Raw genomic sequence first — 18,947 nt, 5'->3', positions numbered from 1 at the left:
ACCCATTAAGCATAGTCCTGTCACCTCCTCTTTAAATAAGATGAACATTTTCTCTTTCCACACAGCTAATACCTTTGTCCACTCACACCTTGGTTCTCTGTCACTGACTAGTGTTACCTTCCATCTGACTTCCTCATGTTTCTGAAGTTGCTTTGGGAACAAGAGACCATTTACATAAGAGACAGCTCAGTTATCTTCCTGTTCCTGCTGTTGTGATATGAACACTGTTGTACAATTTATTGCACAGAAATAGTGATACATTACTTAGCACTTCTATGCCATTTTTTCTCTGAAAAGCCCTACATTAATGTAAACTCAAAACCCTGTTGAGTTATAAAATGAGATATTTTTAAACTGATGAGGAAACCGATACAGAGCTTGTGTGACTAATATTCTTCCTTAACATGAGCCTCTGCATTTGACTGACTTACTTGATTTCCTCCTTTTTTCATTTTCTCTTCACTCTCCTTATTTTTACAAGTTTCTCTACTTTAAAATGGTGCTTTAGTCACATGACTGAAGTTCTGTTTCCACTGTGAGCGGTCTGTGAGTATGTTACTTTTACTCTCTTTTCTTTTAAGATACAATTCTGTAGTCAGAGTTTTAGTTACCTCACACCCTTTTGAAATGTATCAATTCCTGGATGTACTACTACTTTGAAGACTGAGGGTGAGTGAATATGTACTGAATACTATTAGAGCCACTACGCTCACCTCTTTGCTGTCCTGAAGGCTCAAGGCCTCTCTTGCTGCAGGAAATTATAACCAATCACTCCATGTCTCATGTTCACCTCTTAAGTTGCTATCTTGAGGAGAGGAAAAATTGTGTGTTTTTTAAATTATTATTATTATTATTATTATTATTAACAGAACTGAGACAATTCTCTGCAGTTCAGTTTTTAGTCTCTTCCCTCAATGCATTCATCATGCAAGTCTACTCTTAAGTGAATGGCTTACTCCAGCGCTTCTCAAACTGTGGTCTGTTGGCTAAAATTAATCTCTGGAACATTTCTGACACTCCACAGAAACACACATTTTGAGAATAATGCATTGGAAGAGTGGCAGGTTGGCATTACAGTGGTTCACAAAAGGTAGGAGACATATGATAGTATAATGCATTCATTCTTTTGCCAAAGACTCTTTTATATTTCACTGAGAGGCAGAACGTTTGACATTAAGCAAAAATATATGACAGGTATGGTACAGTCCCTGCCCTGAGGTGACTGTGACCTAATTTACTTAAGATGCATTTAAAGTTGTAGCAACTTTCTCAGATACGTTTAACATAGAACTAGTGGGGATTTTAGGCTTCCATAGGAACATCAAAATTAAGGTGTAAAGAGAACCCATATTGAGACTTAAAAGCAAGGTTATAAGTGTCACAAGAATATCAGCAGCATTCCAGGCATTTTTGCTTCCAGTGCGATCTAGTCTTACCTTCTGTCTTCCCATTTTTCAGCATATGAACAAGCCCAGAGTTCTCCATTTCCACTATAGTCTTCATGTGTTTGGATATAAGCTCCCTTTCAACAACTTTCACAATTGGCTCTTCTGTTGATTTATCAAGGCAGTGCATCACCCGTTCTATTTCTTCATTAATTCTAGCTTCTACTTTCTTTATATATACTGAAGCACTATTTTCAGCTAAAAATTTCTGACTTTCCATCTGTGATAAAAACCAAAAACAAATTAATACTTGAGATACTTTTAAAATGGGAAAGTACTATGAAATTTATTCTGTATTAATCACATCATTTATAAATAGGCCCATATCAAATAGAAAAATGACAAAAATGTGAAATCACTATACCTATGATCCTACAAAGATTTATGAATGTACTTAACTCAAAGTGTGTGAGGTCAAAGGGCCTACTCACATACCCAGGGTTAAGCTCATGCCTCTGTGAGCACAATAAGAACACTGGTTTCTCTTGGCATGGCAAATCCAGTGTCCAATTTCCAATAGTAGCCATGGTCATATGATCCAGAGGAAGGCATAAAACCCCTAATACAGTGTACCTAGCTGTACAGTACAATACCATGGGGAAAAAGAGGAAAGATGGAAATTTCTCTTTAATTCCCACTGGTGATAAATTTGAAATGTGAGGATTCACATCCTTTATTATTCCAGCTAATTTCACTGAAGGGTCTACTATTTCATATCAAATTTTTTTAATCCCTATTGGTCAATATTATACTTTTGTTTCTCATATTATACAGTCCAACATCTTTAAATCACTACAAATGCACATGAAACAAACATCTCCAATCAGTGGTGCACAGTTACTCTGAGGTATTTAGAACTCATACGGAAAACAAGAATTGGAATCAAATTGTTCCACTGGATTATTTCAATTTAGTCTTCCAACATACTTTACCTGGAACCTATGGTAAATTTTATCTGCCATTATGATGCTGAAATTGCTTAGTTTTATTAATATAGGTCTTTTTTGGAGTTCAATTTTTTTGGAATTGACTAACCTAAATTTCTGTCAGCAAATTTTGCTATCTGGTTTTCTCACTTCCAGATAGTTAATACAGTGGTTCTTAACACACGGCCTAATCAGCGCACAGCTGCAGACCATGTGACATACTCAGGGCCATATAGGTAGTATATATATTGTGTGGATGCAGCCCACATAACACAGAGACCTACATATTTACCACAGTGGTAAATAGGTTGAGAACCACTGACTTAAGCACTCCTTATTCAACTCAGACACACTGAGAATTAGCTATTTATTCCTTCCCCTCTTTCTGTTTCAAAAAGATTTTAAAATAAAGACATAACTTTCTCTCTTTCACAGCTGAGAAATTTCTTTAATAGCCTCTAGTAAGGAATTTTACCAGAACCCTTTTGAAAGAAAGTTCTTCACTTTTTTTAAATCTATTATTTTGTCAAATTTTTCAAATAAAAAATTCTTACAAGTTAGAGATGGACAGTTTCTCTTTCTTGAAAAAACTGTCCATCTCTAATTTTTTCTTCGTGTCTCTCTCTCTTTTTTTTTTTTTTAAGTTAAGATGGATAAGTTAGAAATCCTGCATTGATAATTTTTCTTTAACAAATTACCTAATATTTAACTAAGGCTCTCTAGCCTCCTTTCCAGAATTATTTTTGGCGCTTTTTTTTTTTTTTAAGTCAGCTCACGTAGACCATGCTGCAGTTCACAAATGAAGTAACATTTTTGATTCTGACATTTGTTAGCAATTCATCTTAGTTCCCTCAGATTAGGGAAACTCAAGTATAGGAATTTTTCTGGACTATTTTGGACTCCTAAATACTAATCACACACAGGTACATACTGCTGTGTAACTTTTTAAAAATCATATTGCACATGCTTGCTGATTTCAAGTAATTTTGCAGGATACGGAAACATGAGGGCAGGACTGAATCTCAACCATTTTTAACAAGTGGCATTTTCCCCCAACTCAATTTTTTGCTATGAAATTTGTTAAAAACTTTCTTAATCCACTATTCAGGGCCACCCTCGAAAGGCTATTTAGGAAGATTTCATAGAATCATAGAATCATAGAATTCAAGATCAGAAGGGACCATTATGATCATCTAGTCTGACCTCCTGCAAGATGCAGGCCACATAAGCCGATCCACCCACTCCTTAGCAAGTGAACCCTGCCCCATGCTTCGGAGGAAGGCGAAAAACCTCCAGGGCCATAGCCAATCTTCCCTGGAGGAAAATTCCTTCCCGACCCCAAACATTATTCTTCTTTTATTTTATGCAATTAGAGCCTGTGAAATTAAAAATTCTGCAATACACTTAATCACGCTCATAAGGCAGTTTCCCAGATAATTTCACTTTTGTACTGACATTATAAAGCATCCTGATTTAAGATTAATTGGAAATGTTTATTGTATAGTCGCACACAAAAACACAAACACCCTCCCTATTTATCAAGTTACGATTACTGAATACTACGCTTTGATTCTTACTAATTGTCCTACTATTCAGGAAATTATAAATAAGGATACGATTTGGTCACAGATTCATGACTTTAACAGAACTCCGGGAATTCTTCGGCTTCAGCATGGGGCAGTGAAGCTCCAGCTGTCAGCCCCAGGTGGCTGGGTTCTGGCTTTGGCCTTGCTGTGACCATACGTTGATTTGTATACATTTTCCCCCATGACTGTTGCGTGAATTTTGTTTAACTTTAGCATGACAAAATGTATCCATAATTATAAATGTACTAGCTCTATTCTATATATAGTTAAAATACAAATTTAAGTAGCAACATTGCTGTACCTGAAAGAATTCTGCAGACATCTCCAAAAATGGAGCCTCAAAGTCTTCTTCATAGACTGATCTTCCTTCAAGACCTAGGATCATTAACATCTGGCAAGCATTTCTTATTGCGCCTCTGCCAAAAGATGTTAACAATTTAGAAATTCATACATGCTTTTAAGATAGAGCAAAAAGAAGAATATAAGTTAAGGAATGGTGTCCCTAGCCTCTGTTTGTCAGAGGATGGAGATGGACGGCAGGAGAGAGATCACCTGATCATTGCCTGTTAGGTCCACTCCCTCTGGGGCACCTGGCATTGGCCACTGTCGGTAGACAGAATACTGGGCTAGATGGACCTTTAGTCTAACCCGGTAAGGCTGTTCTTATGTTCTTAATGAAACGGTACAGAACATTGCTAAGATAGTTTCTCTCATTAATATCCAAAACCACTAATGGGGGGGGGGGGGGAGGGAGGGAGGAAGAGAATCAAGTCCACTATAAGTAATTTAAAACGTAACAGTCTTACATTTTCTATTTCATTAAATTATTTAAAAAAAAACTTTCAAAGGAACTAGTCTGACAAGAGCAGTACACAATTTTGAAATTCATTTCAGTTTCTGTTGACAGTAAATTCCACAGTACAATGGACAGCCAAAAGTATTTTTGCTTTAAATGAAGCTAAGTTGAAAAATACCAACGTGGAGTGAACTGATCAATTTATTTCACCCAGAACAGTCCCACAATTAAAGTTGTAGCACTGATCTAGTCCAGTGAAAGTATACAGTATTTTTTATTACTGAGAAAAGAGAGAGTCAGCAAGTCAAAACATGGGTAAGCATATGTCAAAGATAACATAAGAGTGCAAAGGATTAGTCAGGCTGGGAAAAATCCCACTGTGTGGCACTAGGGGACAATATACAGCTGCTGACAGACAATATTATTCCCTTCATAAAATGCCTGTTGGGCAATCCCAGTGACACTACTGCAACTAAAGCAGCATGCAGTTTACATGCCTCCACACCCAACAGCTGCTCTGAAATTGGAGAAGCACAAAAAACTTGCAAATTGCAAGTTACTTCAGGTGTAGCACCAGGCATGTGGCATGGCAATCAGCATCTGATGAAATTGTAAAAGAGAATAAAAAATGGATTTAGAAGGGAACAAATTAACAGAGAAAGGCAGGTTAAAACTCTGGAAAAGTAAAACGGAGAGAAAAATAAACCTTCCCCCACCCCAAAAAGGTCAAACAAGGAGTGTCCAAGCAACAGAGGAAACAAGGAGAAGGAATGCACAAGGAATTGCCCCAACCACAACCTTTAGAGCAACCTGCAAAGTCAAGTAATGGGAAAGACTTGAAACAAAAACAAAAAATAAAATCAGGGACTAAATATGAAAAAATATTAATAAACAGGTCACTGAACCTTTGTAGTTAAACTAAATATTTATTTAACAGTTTTCTTAGCAGTACACCTTTTAAGTTATCCAGAGATGCGCATTTAACGTTTACAGGAAAAAAGTTCTCAAAAAATCCTTTTCCCCCCAGCCTTTTAAAGAACAACTCTCCAACATACCTGTGATCAGAATTACAGACTAACTGGTGGTTTGAAAAGCAAGCAAGCTATACATATTTTATGTTGTAAATACTACTTACCACTCTGTTTAAAGATTAAATATAACAGTAATCAGTCAGAGCCATCATACCTATCTACAACTTCTCCTTTCCGCTCTCTTGCGATCATATCCAACAGAGTCTGCCGTAGGTGATCTCTTATACAGCCATAACGTACAACTTGATCTCGAAAAATTATTAACCCCAAGTTGTAGACATTCTCCACATTATTTTGTTGTACATATACACGGTCCTATAAGGAAAAAATACATAAATGTAGATATAAGTTTATATTCCATACACTGTATAATTCAAAATGTGTTCAAGAGATTGTTCATGGTTTAAATTGCATGGAAACAGCTGAATAATTGAATTACATTCACACACACACACACCAACTGCCACCCTTTATAAACTCAGTATTTAGCTTTCAAAGTCTTTATTTACACAGATTATAAAAAAGGCTAGTCTACGCAACACAATGCTGACATTGTTAGTGGCGACATTATATGAAGAAAAACATGTCCAAGACAAATCTGTATTCTTTATGCTATTCAGCTGTTTATAGGAGAAAATCGCCATAATATGTGGAAATGCCCATATATAATCTGAAGTCGCTCCCCCCACCATCTTTTCTATTTTTAAAAGGAACAAAACAATTAAATTAGGTTTCCCCTAGGGGAAAAAAAGCTTGGTAATGCACAAATTCACACATTCCAAATCTGAACCTTAGTTCCCAATCAAAAAAACCCTTTATTTTAAACTTTAATTCCATAGCAAATATCTATGGATTCAAAACACTGCTGGAAATGAAATTTTCAAATTGCTTTTTAAGGAAGAGACAAGCTGGGTGAAGTGTAATCTTCTATTGGCCTAACTGCTATTGGTGGAAGAGACAAGCTTCAGAGTTCATCCAGATCTGGAAAAGATAACCAGAGTGTCACATCTAAATAAAAGGTGAGACAGTTTGTTAAGCATGAGCAGTTAACACGTTGCAACAAACCAGGTACGATGAAGTGGACAATTAACACTTCTACAGTCAGAGGACAAAGGAAGGTTGGTAGGTTACAAATTGCTGTAATGAGTCATAAAACCAGTGTCTCTGTTGAGACCACAATTTTTACTGCCCCATAGAGTTATGCATTTAAGTTCTCAAGCTCAACTTCTGAAGATGTTGTGAAGATTTCCTTTGTGGACAAGGGCTGCTAGTGAGCGACCTACAGAAGAGCTCTGGAAGCTCAAAAGCTTGTCTCTTCCATCAACAGAAGATGGTCTAATAAAAGATATTACATCCCCTACCTCATTTCTCATATATATTGGGCCCAACATGGCTACAACAACACTGCACACAATTGTTAAAAGAAAGACATTTTTCTTTAAGGTCATCACAAACAAACTTATTCCATCTCCATCTATCTGCTTAGCCTCAACCTGAAGCATTGGCCAAGAAACTCATATATCCAACGCTAATTAATATACATTTCAAATATTGGCCACAAACCCTCATAAAACAGTACTCCACCTATTACATATAGCCTAAAGACCATTCCTCTAGCGCTCACCTGCCCATTACTGGATAGTATCAGAGGGGTAGCTGTGTTAGTCTGGATCTGTAAAAGCAACAAAGAATCCTGTGGCACCTTATAGACTAACAGACGTTTTGCAGCATGAGCTTTCGTGGGTGAATACCCACTTCTTCGGATGCAAGTGGTGGAAATTTCCAGGGGCAGGTTTATATATGCAAGCAAGAAGCAAGCTAGAGATAACGAGGTTAGTTCAATCAGGGAGGATGAGGCCCTGTTCTAGCAGTTGAGGTGTGAAAACCAAGGGAGGAGAAACTGGTTCTGTAATTGGCAAGCCATTCACAGTCTTTGTTTAAGCCTGAGCTGATGGTATCAAATTTGCAGATGAACTGGAGCTCAGCAGTTTCTCTTTGAAGTCTGGTCCTGAAGTTTTTTTGTTGCAGGATGGCCACCTTAAGATCTGCTATTGTGTGGCCAGGGAGGTTGAAGTGTTCTCCTACAGGTTTTTGTATATTGCCATTCCTAATATCTGATTTGTGTCCATTTATCCTTTTCCTTAGAGACTGTCCAGTTTGGCCGATGTACATAGCAGAGGGGCATTGCTGGCATATGATGGCATATATTACATTGGTGGACGTGCAGGTGAATGGTGTGGCTGATCTGGTTAGGTCCTGTGATGGTGTTGCTGGTGTAGATATGTGGGCAGAGTTGGCATCGAGGTTTGTTGCATGGATTGGTTCCTGAGCTAGAGTTACTATGGTGCGGTGTGCAGTTACTGGTGAGAATATGCTTCAGGTTGGCAGGTTGTCTGTGGGCGAGGACTGGCCTGCCACCCAAGGCCTGTGAAAGTGTGGGATCATTCTCCAGGATGGGTTGTAGATCCCTGATGATGCGCTGGAGGGGTTTTAGCTGGGGACTGTATGTGATGGCCAGTGGAGTCCTGTTGGTTTCTTTCTTGGGTTTGTCTTGCAGTAGGAGGCTTCTGGGTACACGTCTGGCTCTGTTGATCTGTCTCCTTATTTCCTCGTATGGTACTGGAGTTTTGAGAATGCTTGGTGGAGATTTTGTAGGTGTTGGTCTCTGTCTGTGGGGTTAGAGCAGATGCGGTTGTACCTCAGTGCTTGGCTGTAGACAATGGATCTTGTGGTGTGCCCGGGATGGAAGCTGGAGGCATGAAGGTAGGCATAGCGGTCGGTAGGTTTTCGGTATAGGTAGTTTCCTAGACACTACGGTGCAAATAATTGATGGTCACATTAACACCACCCTATACCGAAAACCTACCGACCGCTATGCCTACCTTCATGCTTCCAGCTTCCATCCCGGGCACACCACAAGATCCATTGGAAATTTCCACCACTTGCATCCGAAGAAGTGGGTATTCACCCACGAAAGCTCATGCTGCAAAACGTCTGTTAGTCTATAAGGTGCCACAGGATTCTTTGTTGTCATTACTGGATAGACACCAACAACTTGGCTCCTACTCTCTATACACACAGACCAAAAGAAAATCAGCAATCCCACTTTTTGTTGAGTGTTCTAACATTTGTATTAGGAAAAATGGTAAATAAGAGAGTGCCTGATAAACTTTCCCTTCCCCTTTCATTTGTATGTCTCTCTTCTATCTCTATTCATCTCTCCATAAGTAAACAGGATGAGGTTAATAAGTGAGGTAGGGACTGCAATTGTTATTTGGCATTTAACAGTATAGTGCTGAATGAAACCATGCATGTGACATCACTAAAAGACCATCAAGAGGAGGAAGTTCTTGTGGTTTGTACTAGTACTGTTGTGAGATGGTAAATTTTTTGCTTTTATTTTTAAGTGCATGCTCCATAACGTCAAATAGCAAATCAGCTACTTACTGAAAAGATTGCTAAACCGACATTTTTAAGGTCTCAGGATATTCATTAATTTTAATGCACATTAGTTTCAAAATGTGCTAGTTCATTCCTACTGGCTTGTACAATATAAAAAATTATGGAGATTTTTATAGCTATGCATGTCAGAGTGCATACAAAAATTCACTGTAGGAAAAAAGGTCAGTATTTGAATTGGAGATATAAACACTTAATTGCACTCATATTAGATATTCTGCTAGATCATTGTAAATACTTTACGTGGAGTTAAAGTGCAGAATTCTTGTATCATGAATACCTAGGAAATCAGACCATTGATAAATTTATGCTTCATTCTATTGAAACAACTGATTAAAATTATGATTTCACTACACACTTCTTTCCCCACAAGTAAAAATTGAGGAGGAAAGAGTTCCATACTCTCAAAAGAATAATTTTGACATTCTTAGTAGACATTTTGAAAAGTCACTTTACTCCAACTTTCCTCTACATGACAACTGAACAATAAAAACATTTTACACTCCACAATTCAGACAGAATAACATGTTTTTCAGGAAATTCACACTTAACATGGAGGAAGCTCTAACAGATACTATATGAAGAGAAATGAAACAGTAAAACATGAACAGGTGGGAAACACGCACTGTCGCACTTACATCAATCATTTAACAATTGTGCCTCAAAGCAATGACTGTTACTAACTGGCCTAACAAATTCACCCTCTTTATGTCACACAGTGAAGATGGTTGTTAGAGGATACTACCGTTAACCAGATTTTCCTGATACCTTGAGACATTCAGTTATTTATTTCACTGCCTTGTTTATAGACTTGCACACAAGAACATTATAGTCCTTGTATTGTGATTCTGGAATAAAACCAAGACAAAGTGTACTTTTGTAAAAAGATAAACAAAGTTGAGGCAATTAAAAAACAACAATATTCTAGGCAACTTTGAGGAAAAAAGGGCATTACTATCTCCAAAGAAAATTTATGAACAGAGTTTAAATACTGTTTCAACTGATGAGATTAAAACCGGGGAAGTGACTAATCTGTATAGTATCCATGGTACAAGTACTAATGATGCTATTACAACAGTAGCACCTGATGCTCCAGTGCATCTGTGATACTACAGAGTTAGAACAGCACTACTGTTGCTCCTGAAGCTGCAGATTTGCTTCCTACTGGGGGCAAGTTACTTTTTTTTTTATTTATACTTTCAAAAATTAGAGACAACTGTGGGACTAAAGCCCATGTGGCCCAGGTGTAGTACACAGAAAGGTTGTAGTCGAGGGAGCGCCATTTACTTCCCAGGAACAGCAGCAGCAAGTGCTTGAAAGGATAACAAACTCCCAGGAGCCAGGTTGGGGTTGGCAATGATTCATATGCTAGAATGCTGCTGAAGTGATTATGGATTTAACCTAAAACAAGTTACTTACACTAAAATCAACTACTTTCCCAGTCTCTCCAGGGGTATAAAAAGGAGGGAAGTAAAGATGAGTTCTCTGGGGCAGGAAATGTCTTCAATCATTTTTTTGTATAGTTCCTAGTACAATGAGCCTGCCTACGCTGCATTTTAAAACCCAAGGCACCGAGTATTAGAGTCTAAGTCTATAGAGCCAGGCTCTGACGCTAGAAACAGCTGTATAGATGTTTGGGCTTGGGCTGCAAAATAGGCTCTAAAACCCACCTCCCTCCCCAGGTTTCAGAACCCAAGCTCCAGCCTGAGCCTGAACGTCTACACAGCTGTTTTTCGTGCTGTAGCATGAGCCGTGCAAGCCTGTGTCTGTAGACCTGGGTTCTGAGGCCATGTCTACGCTAACCATGCAAGTCAATTTAAGTTACACTAGTTAAGTTACGTAACTTAAGTCAACGTAACTTACAGCAGCATCTACATCACGCTTGGTCAACGGGAGACACTCAACTGTCAACTTATCACATTTTCACCAGACCCGCTAAAATTGATGTCCAGTGCATTGATCGCAGCAGTGCTGCGATAATAATAAATACCATATTAAAAAATAAATAGTAACGAGCCTCTGCTCCCTGCCCCCATGCACAATGGGAGTCCCCTGTATTCGGAGGGCAGAACTCACAGGCCTATCGATCAGTGCTAACCTAAGCCAAGGAAATGAGGGCCACGGGCCCTTGTTTTGTGCCCCAGTCAGCATGGAAGTAATACACACAGAACGCTCTTTAAAAGTAGCACAGAATATGCATTCCTAGAAAGTCCTGGCAGTCATTATGCTCTATTTGCTAGAGCTCCACTAAGGCAATACATTCCATACCACTCAATGTTGGGCTAGGCTGCAGCTTAATGTCACAAGCTACCCTTAATTGTTTAAATCTGTCTGTCTATTCAGATTTACAGAGAATCTTTGCTTATATGCAATTTGGCATTGGCTGTTGTAGACTGTGTGTGTAAATGAAAAGAAGAAGAGCTTGTTTACATACGTTACAAGATATGGTATAGCTAAACAACTGAAATTCAATTATGAAACTGAAATATGTCAAGTGAGCTAAAACTGCCTTTAAAACACAATTACAGGTCACAGAACCACGCACTACTATATAATGGACCTACATGAAACTCAGATTGATGCCAAGAACACAGAACAAGGAACACAGAACTAAAGAAAAAAAAAAGAAAAAAAAAAACGTAATGCACTTCCACTTTAAAGCCGCTGTAAATCAAAACTAGCAAAGACCTATAATTTACAGAAGGTTTTTAATATCAGATCAGGCAACTGAAACCATAAATGTGACTCACTACATAAACATCTTTGCCTGGGTATGGTTATTAGTATAAAAATGCACAAAACTATATGTATATACACATTACTAACTTAACTGAAAATTGTACTTTAACATTAAAGGAGGTAAAATTAAACAAAAAAGAGGAAAGAAAAGGTGCGATATTAGCTTACCAACATTACACATAGCTATAACTTCCTTTTCTCAACTTGTATGTAAGTTTGAAACTTTCGTATTTTATTTTAGGCTTTTGCATTAGAAATTATTTCTGCAGTTTGCAAAAAACTAACCTGCACATTAGTTAATTCCACCTTTTCCTGATCATCATTGCTTTGGATGCAGTGTTTCAGAAAAAAGTGACCTCTGCAGTTAAGTACAAGTATTTACAAACAATAGCCATTAGAGTCTCCAAGGGCAGCTCAAGTGGTTACTATATAATAAATAATCTATAATCTCCACAGGCACTTTTAAAAAACAAATTTGTAGTAAAACTGAATTACCAACAGCCAATGCTATTTCAATGGCTTATATGAAATAAACTGGCATCTTTGCTCCAGTTTTTAGTGGAATTGTGTAGATTTGATAAAAACCATCACCATAGTTGGCATCCTTGTTTATTTTCTTCACTTAAGTGGCTAACAGATAAGAGATTGATCGATCCAGCTACTTTCGGCCCTATGTATTTAGCTTTCAGCTCACATTAAAACAACACTAGGAAGGCATTAAACTTACTTGGTAGAAAGATTCTAATAAATTCAATCCATTACAAAACCATTAAACTGTGCAGTAAACTAGGTAGACTTTTTGTAAGTCATTCTATAACAAAGCTATGTATATATGGTTTTCAAACATTTTTAGCACCATCCAAGCAAGAATGAACTGTTTTTTGTTGGTAAATCCACCATGCTGAGGAGCCCTGTACTGGGGAGGAGGCTATAAAGGAAGGACTGTTCATTGGTATTCAGTTCAGCCAGGCTGCATGTATATTAGTTGCATATCTATAGATTAGAGGAGTTCTGAAGATTTTTGAAGCGTTTTCAGAGATTTAACTACAAATTAATTTTAATAGCTATTAATTAACAAGTTGGACACTTATCAGGTTCCACTTCACTGCTATGGGTGATAAGTGGGAAAAAGGAGGGAGAATCACAGCTGTTATGCCTTTTGAGGCACAGGGCAAACACCTGGCACTGATCTTGCAAGCATGGAGCACAAGAGCGCCTACCATAGGATCCAAACCAATACACATTTGAATAAGAACACCCTTTTTAAAAACTTTTTTTTTAAGGTGCTAATATGGTTTGAAAAAAAAAATGGGTAGACCTGAGCCTTGGAGGCAGACTGGTGGCATAGCATGGTGGTATTGTGCATACCTGATTTTTTTCAGAAATAAGGATTCTCAGTTTGTAGCACTGTCCATCTGACCATTCAAAGGGACATTTTAAACCAAAGGTATTTATCATATGTTAAGTTTATGCCTTGATATTCATTCACTAGCAGTTCAAATGCATTTCTGCTGATCAACCACGGGAATCTGAATTCAGCAAATAATGAACCTACACTTCAAAACCAAGAGTTCATGAACATCAGAAACGCCAAGTAGAAGCAGCTGAACTTGGGACCCACATTGTTAGGTAGTGGTGAACTATACATGTTTGATGGAGGAAAACTAACACATATAAAAAGTATATTAATAAGTGTGATGCATTCACTGAAGCATCAACAATAAGAATGCCAACAATGGGTACTTTGGCTATCCTGAAATGTTTACTAATTATGCAGCAAGTGGGTAAATAACTAGAGTGAGCCAGAGCATATCGTATAGGGGATGTCCCAAATTTAGAACGTACAAAACATTCTCCTTTTCTTGACTGAACAAAATCATCTCTGCTGATAGTACCTGGAGATAAACAAGGTACAACAATTTGGCTCCATTTAGATATTGTTTATGACTTTACCTGTGCTTATGTGTGGGGAAGCGTACAATAAGTTTTGACATAATGAGCATCACAGTGTAATGATAGATGCCAGTCATATTTACTACTTTTGGTTCTGACTCATTTTAGAGGATAAAATAAGAGCAAATAATAATACCTAGCATTACGCAGTACTTTATGTATCTTCAAAGAGTAAGCAATTAAGTCTCAACATCACTGAGAGATGCTACTGGTTACTTGATCAAGTCATAGAGTTGTGATTAAAACTCGGACATTCCTTCCTCCCAGTCCTATTTTAAACCAATAGGATACGCTGTATCAACTGTACTTTCAAATGAAATAAACAGAAGTATAAAACTGCAAAGATATGGGAGTGCTAAATTTTTAAGCCAACACTTAGGCATTATGTTGGACCGTAACATTCATTTCCCATGGCAGAGCCCCTCAATCTATAGCAGTGGCTCTCAAACTTTTGTACTGGTGACCCCTTTCACACAGCAAGCCTCTGAGTGTGACCCCCCCTTATAAATTAAAAACACTTTTTAATATATTGAACACCATTATAAATGCTGGCGCCAAAGCGGGGTTTGGGGTGGAGATTGACAGCTCGCAATCCCCACTGTAATAACCTCGTGACCCCCTAAGGGGTCCCAACCCCCAGTCTGAGAACCCCTGATCTATAGCAAGCCCTCCAAATCCATAGGGTAGGATGCTTTCTTTCCAACACATCAGTTTCCTATCAGATAGGGCTATCTGGAAAAAAAATGATAAAGGAGGAAATATAACTTTTTTAAATGAAAGATATAGACTGGCCTTTTAATAACAGAAGAGGATCTGAAATTGTAAGTGTACTTAAAAACAGGCTTTAAATAAAGCTCTATGACTTTTGAAAGTTTTATTAGATCAATTCTTTTTACATGTTAAGTAAGAAAAACAATATTGATTTTGTTCAATAGTTTCTTAAAGTCTATAACTGTAAAAGTTTATAATTCAGTGAAATAAAATGACAAATATGTAGTACACACTTCAGTATTTCTACAGCTATAGGCAAAGCTATTTTCTTCTGATAACATATTTTTACGTAGTTCATTTCTCTCGATTAGGTTCTCACTTTGGTGTAAGGAAAAAAAAGCCTGCTGAAAGAGGCAGCTAATCAATCAAATGTAAGCCACAAGTGAACACTCGACTACTCTGGAGTATTAAGAGCTGCCAAATACTGCACTGAAGGTTTCCACAAAGTAAACTAATATTGGTTACTTCTAAGCAAGGTTAGTAAGTGGATTTAAACACAGATTGTCAACTTTACTTCTTTGGCATTAAACAATGTCTCATATATTACTTCTGGGAGAATTCTGTGCCACTGTGCAATGCAGAATTTTGCAGAAATTAATGTTGTGCAGGCAGAATTTCCTTTCCCCCACAGAAATGGGCTGCAGTGCTGCTAGCCACCACTATGGGCTACCAGACACGGCAGAGCCCAGCTCACACATAGAAGACATTGCTGAGGGGGAGCAGGAGTAGAGGGTTCCTGGCAGCTGCAGTTCCCAGCATGTCCTGAGAGAAGGAGAGGGCGGTGTGCATGAAAATCCATGCAAACCTTGGACGGCGCATCACGCTGCTTCTCCCTCTGGATCCCTGGGCTCTGGAGGAGGAGGGAGATGGGTGGCGGAGGGACGCATGGCTGGTCTCTGGAGGGTGAAGGTACCTGGGCAAGGAGGCCCCACAGCTGGGCTCTGGGGGGGGGCCCTGGCTGGGCTTGGGGAAGCAAAAGGAGGCAGAGAAACAGGAACTGCATTGTCATAGGGGTTTCTTTAACTCTACTCCTGGGGGAATTTTTGTGCGCATCTGTACTGTTACAGACATACTTGCCGACAGGTATTTTGAAATAAAATTACCAAAATAATTGAAACTGGCATTTCTATATGGTCTTAATATTTCAGCTCACCATGACTTGGAGACTCATGGAGTGTAGCACTTCTGAATCCCATAGCTCAAAGCTGTTTAACTTTTAATACTGTATTGACCAATTAAGACTTTGTTTTAGCTAATTCAAACAAACTATGATCCTTCATCTTTATTATGTAGTGTTATTTTGACAAATAAAATTTGCAGAATTTTAAAATATCGTGCACAGAATTTTTAATATTTTGGTGCAATTTTTTTAGCGCAGAATGCCCCCAGTAATAATAATATATATACACACTACATAAATAGCCCAGCCTCACTCATATATAGGAATCTCAAGCAGCCCTACCAAGTTCAGATGGAGAAGACAAAGACGACTGAACATGTACCTGGTCATCATTTGTATTTACTCCTGGGGGAATTCTGCACCCCCCACAAAAAAAATAAAATTCTGCGCACAATATTTTCAAATTCTGCAAAATTTTGCATATTTTATTTGTCAAAATAACACAATATAACACACCAGTTTCAATTATGTTGGCAGTTTATTTCAAAATACCTGTCAGCAAGTATGTCTGTAAGAAAACCAGACAAAAACAAAGATTCAGGAAATTTTTGTTGTTGTTGACAGCTTCCTTACTAGGCATATTAACAGAGAACTTTGAGCAATTCATTTAAACTACAATAAAGAAATGTATTTCATGACCCCTTTGAAGTAGTGCAAAGGCTTGGGGGAGTCGGCAGTAATGGAGGAGCTAAGGGAGAGGGAAGGAGCCTGGGAATGAACCTGGAGGTTTGTTGGGTGTGGCTGCGAGAAGTATGGAACTAAGGTTTTTGGAAGGGCGGAGGAAAGGATGGTTAGGGAGTTGAGGAGCCTCCACCAGGAAAACCCCGGCTGACCCCTAGCCTCTCCCTTCCATCAGATACATCTGCTCCCATGCCCATGCATCCCTCTATCTCCCTGCCACCATGTGGCCCTGCAACCTACCTCCCATTCAGCCCCTGGCTCAATGCTGTCACCCCACTAGCTCCTGAGCCCGCACCCCAGAGTGGGGCTGCTAGGGGATTACTAGCCCTTCTGAACCCCAGTCTGTGATTCCCCGTGCCTCCTCACCTGGCCCCACTGTGAGGAACCCAGACTTTCAACTTGAAAGCCCTCTCTTCTGGAGCCACAGCAGCCCCTGATAAGTGAAAGGTGTAACTGCAGCACTTCTCCAGCAGAATCTATATTCTGCAGAGGAAAAAAAAAATCTCTAGGGGGGCATGAATTCTGCACGCGCGCAGTGGTGTAGAATTCCCCCAGATGTATGTATTGCAGTAGCACCTAGACAAACACCAATCATAAATCAGGGCCTCATTGGTCTATGCACAATGCAGACTTGTAAAAAAGAAACAGTCCCTACTCAAACAAAACAAAAACAAAAACCCCAACCCTTACAATTGAAGCATGTTATTTCTCAAACACTCATGCACTAGATTTGCAACAGTGAGGATACTAAGGGGAAAGCAGGGCGAGTGGAGGGGAAGAGGGCGCCAAGGAAACAGTGAAATGATCATGACTGGCATTACAAGTCATGGGACTTCCAGACACTGAAGATTAGCACCTAATGGACTGAACTGCACAGAGCTATAAACCAGCTTTTCAGACATGCAAGCTGAGGGCTCAATGGACTCCAAAAAACAAAAAGAAAAATGCTTAAGAAAATTGGTTAAACAGTACTGTCATTAGAGAAAGGGGAAGCTGCCCTAATGACTGACTGTACGCGGTGTTGTTATAGCTGTGTCAGTCCCAGGGTATTAGAGACAGGGTGAGTGAGGGTAATATCTTTTGCTGGGCCAACTGCAGTTAGTGAGAGAAACAAGCTTTTGAGCTACATAGCTCAGGAAGAGCTGTGCGTCGCTCGAAAACTTCTCTCTCTCTCTCATCAACAGAAGTTGGTCCAATAAAAGATATCACCTCACCCATCTCGTTTTTCTGACTGACTACTTAAAAAAAAAATCACCCAAATGGTCAGTGAAAAAAAAAGTATGGGAGGGCGAGGGAGAGAATGGCAAGGAAAATGTTGAGGACTGTGTGTGCTCCAAGCTCACTGTACTTTCAACTGTCAAAACACTGAAAGACTGGTGGGCCCTCTACCATTTTTATCCATCAAGCCCTGTGAGAAGGAAGAGGAGTGAATGGACCCGGCAGACACTGCTTTTTTTCCCTAGGGATATAGCTACACTGTTATTGGGACAGCATGTCTGGGCATACTTGCTCTAGCTTTCATTGAGCTAGCTTGCTAAAAATAACTGTAGCTGCACCAGCACAGGCTCAGCTAGCCACCCAGCTACAATCCCATCTGGGGCCCCAGGTACATAAATCAAAGCTAGCTTGGGTATGCCTGTGCAAGTTTTACTTGTACCTCCCGACTGCTGTGTAGACATACACTAGAAGACTACAAGTTCATGCATCAGGTGTGTTTATCCTGAGAGTGGGAACGTATAGGAACAATTTTTAAATGGAGGTGATAATGTCCAAATTTATGTTACTGATTACAACCAAATATTATGGATCAATACAACATGATCCACACAATTGCTTACAGCACAACAGTAAAACATGTGATATTGATACAAAAGGCTGCCCCCAACAACCTGGAAAGTTTCAATTGTGTATTCATCAATCTTAAGACAGAGGTCCCTGGCATGGCTAGGACTTGTAACTGCAGAGTAATTCATGCCTGTCGCATGTAATTTAAACCAATACCACACTTTGTTGATAACACCAAAATAAGAGGTACACACACACGGAAAAGTGACCTTGAAGGATTGACATAGTGGACTCAACCAGAAAGTGTCAGTATTAAAACTTTAAATACTACAACTAGGGAGAAGGGAAAAAAGTACATATACATATTAGGTGTTAGGAGGAAAAAAAGCCATATCCATCATATTAAACCAGCCTCATTCACCTTGTCTCTTATCTATTGCATTTCATGTAACCAAATACTCTAGTTGCCACAAGAAAGACCCTACAAGGGGACCCGTACTTTAAGAAACACCATACAATTTGAAAGTTGGGAGAACCACTGGGTTAGAAGATAAGTGCACACTCAAACTCAGTAATAAATGCCACTCACTGGTAT

The 18,947-nt window shown here is 39.0% G+C and overlaps 1 protein-coding gene across 3 annotated transcripts in view; it reads right to left on the bottom strand.

Moving 5' to 3' along the window:
* The window catches only part of CUL3 (cullin 3), a 116,643-nt gene that overhangs the window by 39,210 nt on the left and 58,486 nt on the right, over window positions 1-18,947 (bottom strand). For all 3 annotated transcript variants that reach the window (XM_039488153.1, XM_039488154.1, XM_039488155.1), the window contains 3 exons: window positions 5,939-6,099; window positions 4,259-4,373; window positions 1,437-1,665 (listed from right to left, as the gene is read on the bottom strand). In XM_039488153.1, coding sequence (XP_039344087.1) covers window positions 1,437-1,665; window positions 4,259-4,373; window positions 5,939-6,099 — 505 coding nt within the window. The remainder of the gene's footprint in view (window positions 1-1,436; window positions 1,666-4,258; window positions 4,374-5,938; window positions 6,100-18,947) is intronic.

Source organism: Mauremys reevesii, linkage group 9 (genome assembly GCF_016161935.1).
Source record: "Mauremys reevesii isolate NIE-2019 linkage group 9, ASM1616193v1, whole genome shotgun sequence".
In the NCBI taxonomy this organism is placed as follows: Eukaryota; Metazoa; Chordata; order Testudines; family Geoemydidae; genus Mauremys; species Mauremys reevesii.
Note: the sequence above shows the minus strand (reverse complement) of the source record. Positions and strands in the feature narration are given on the sequence as shown.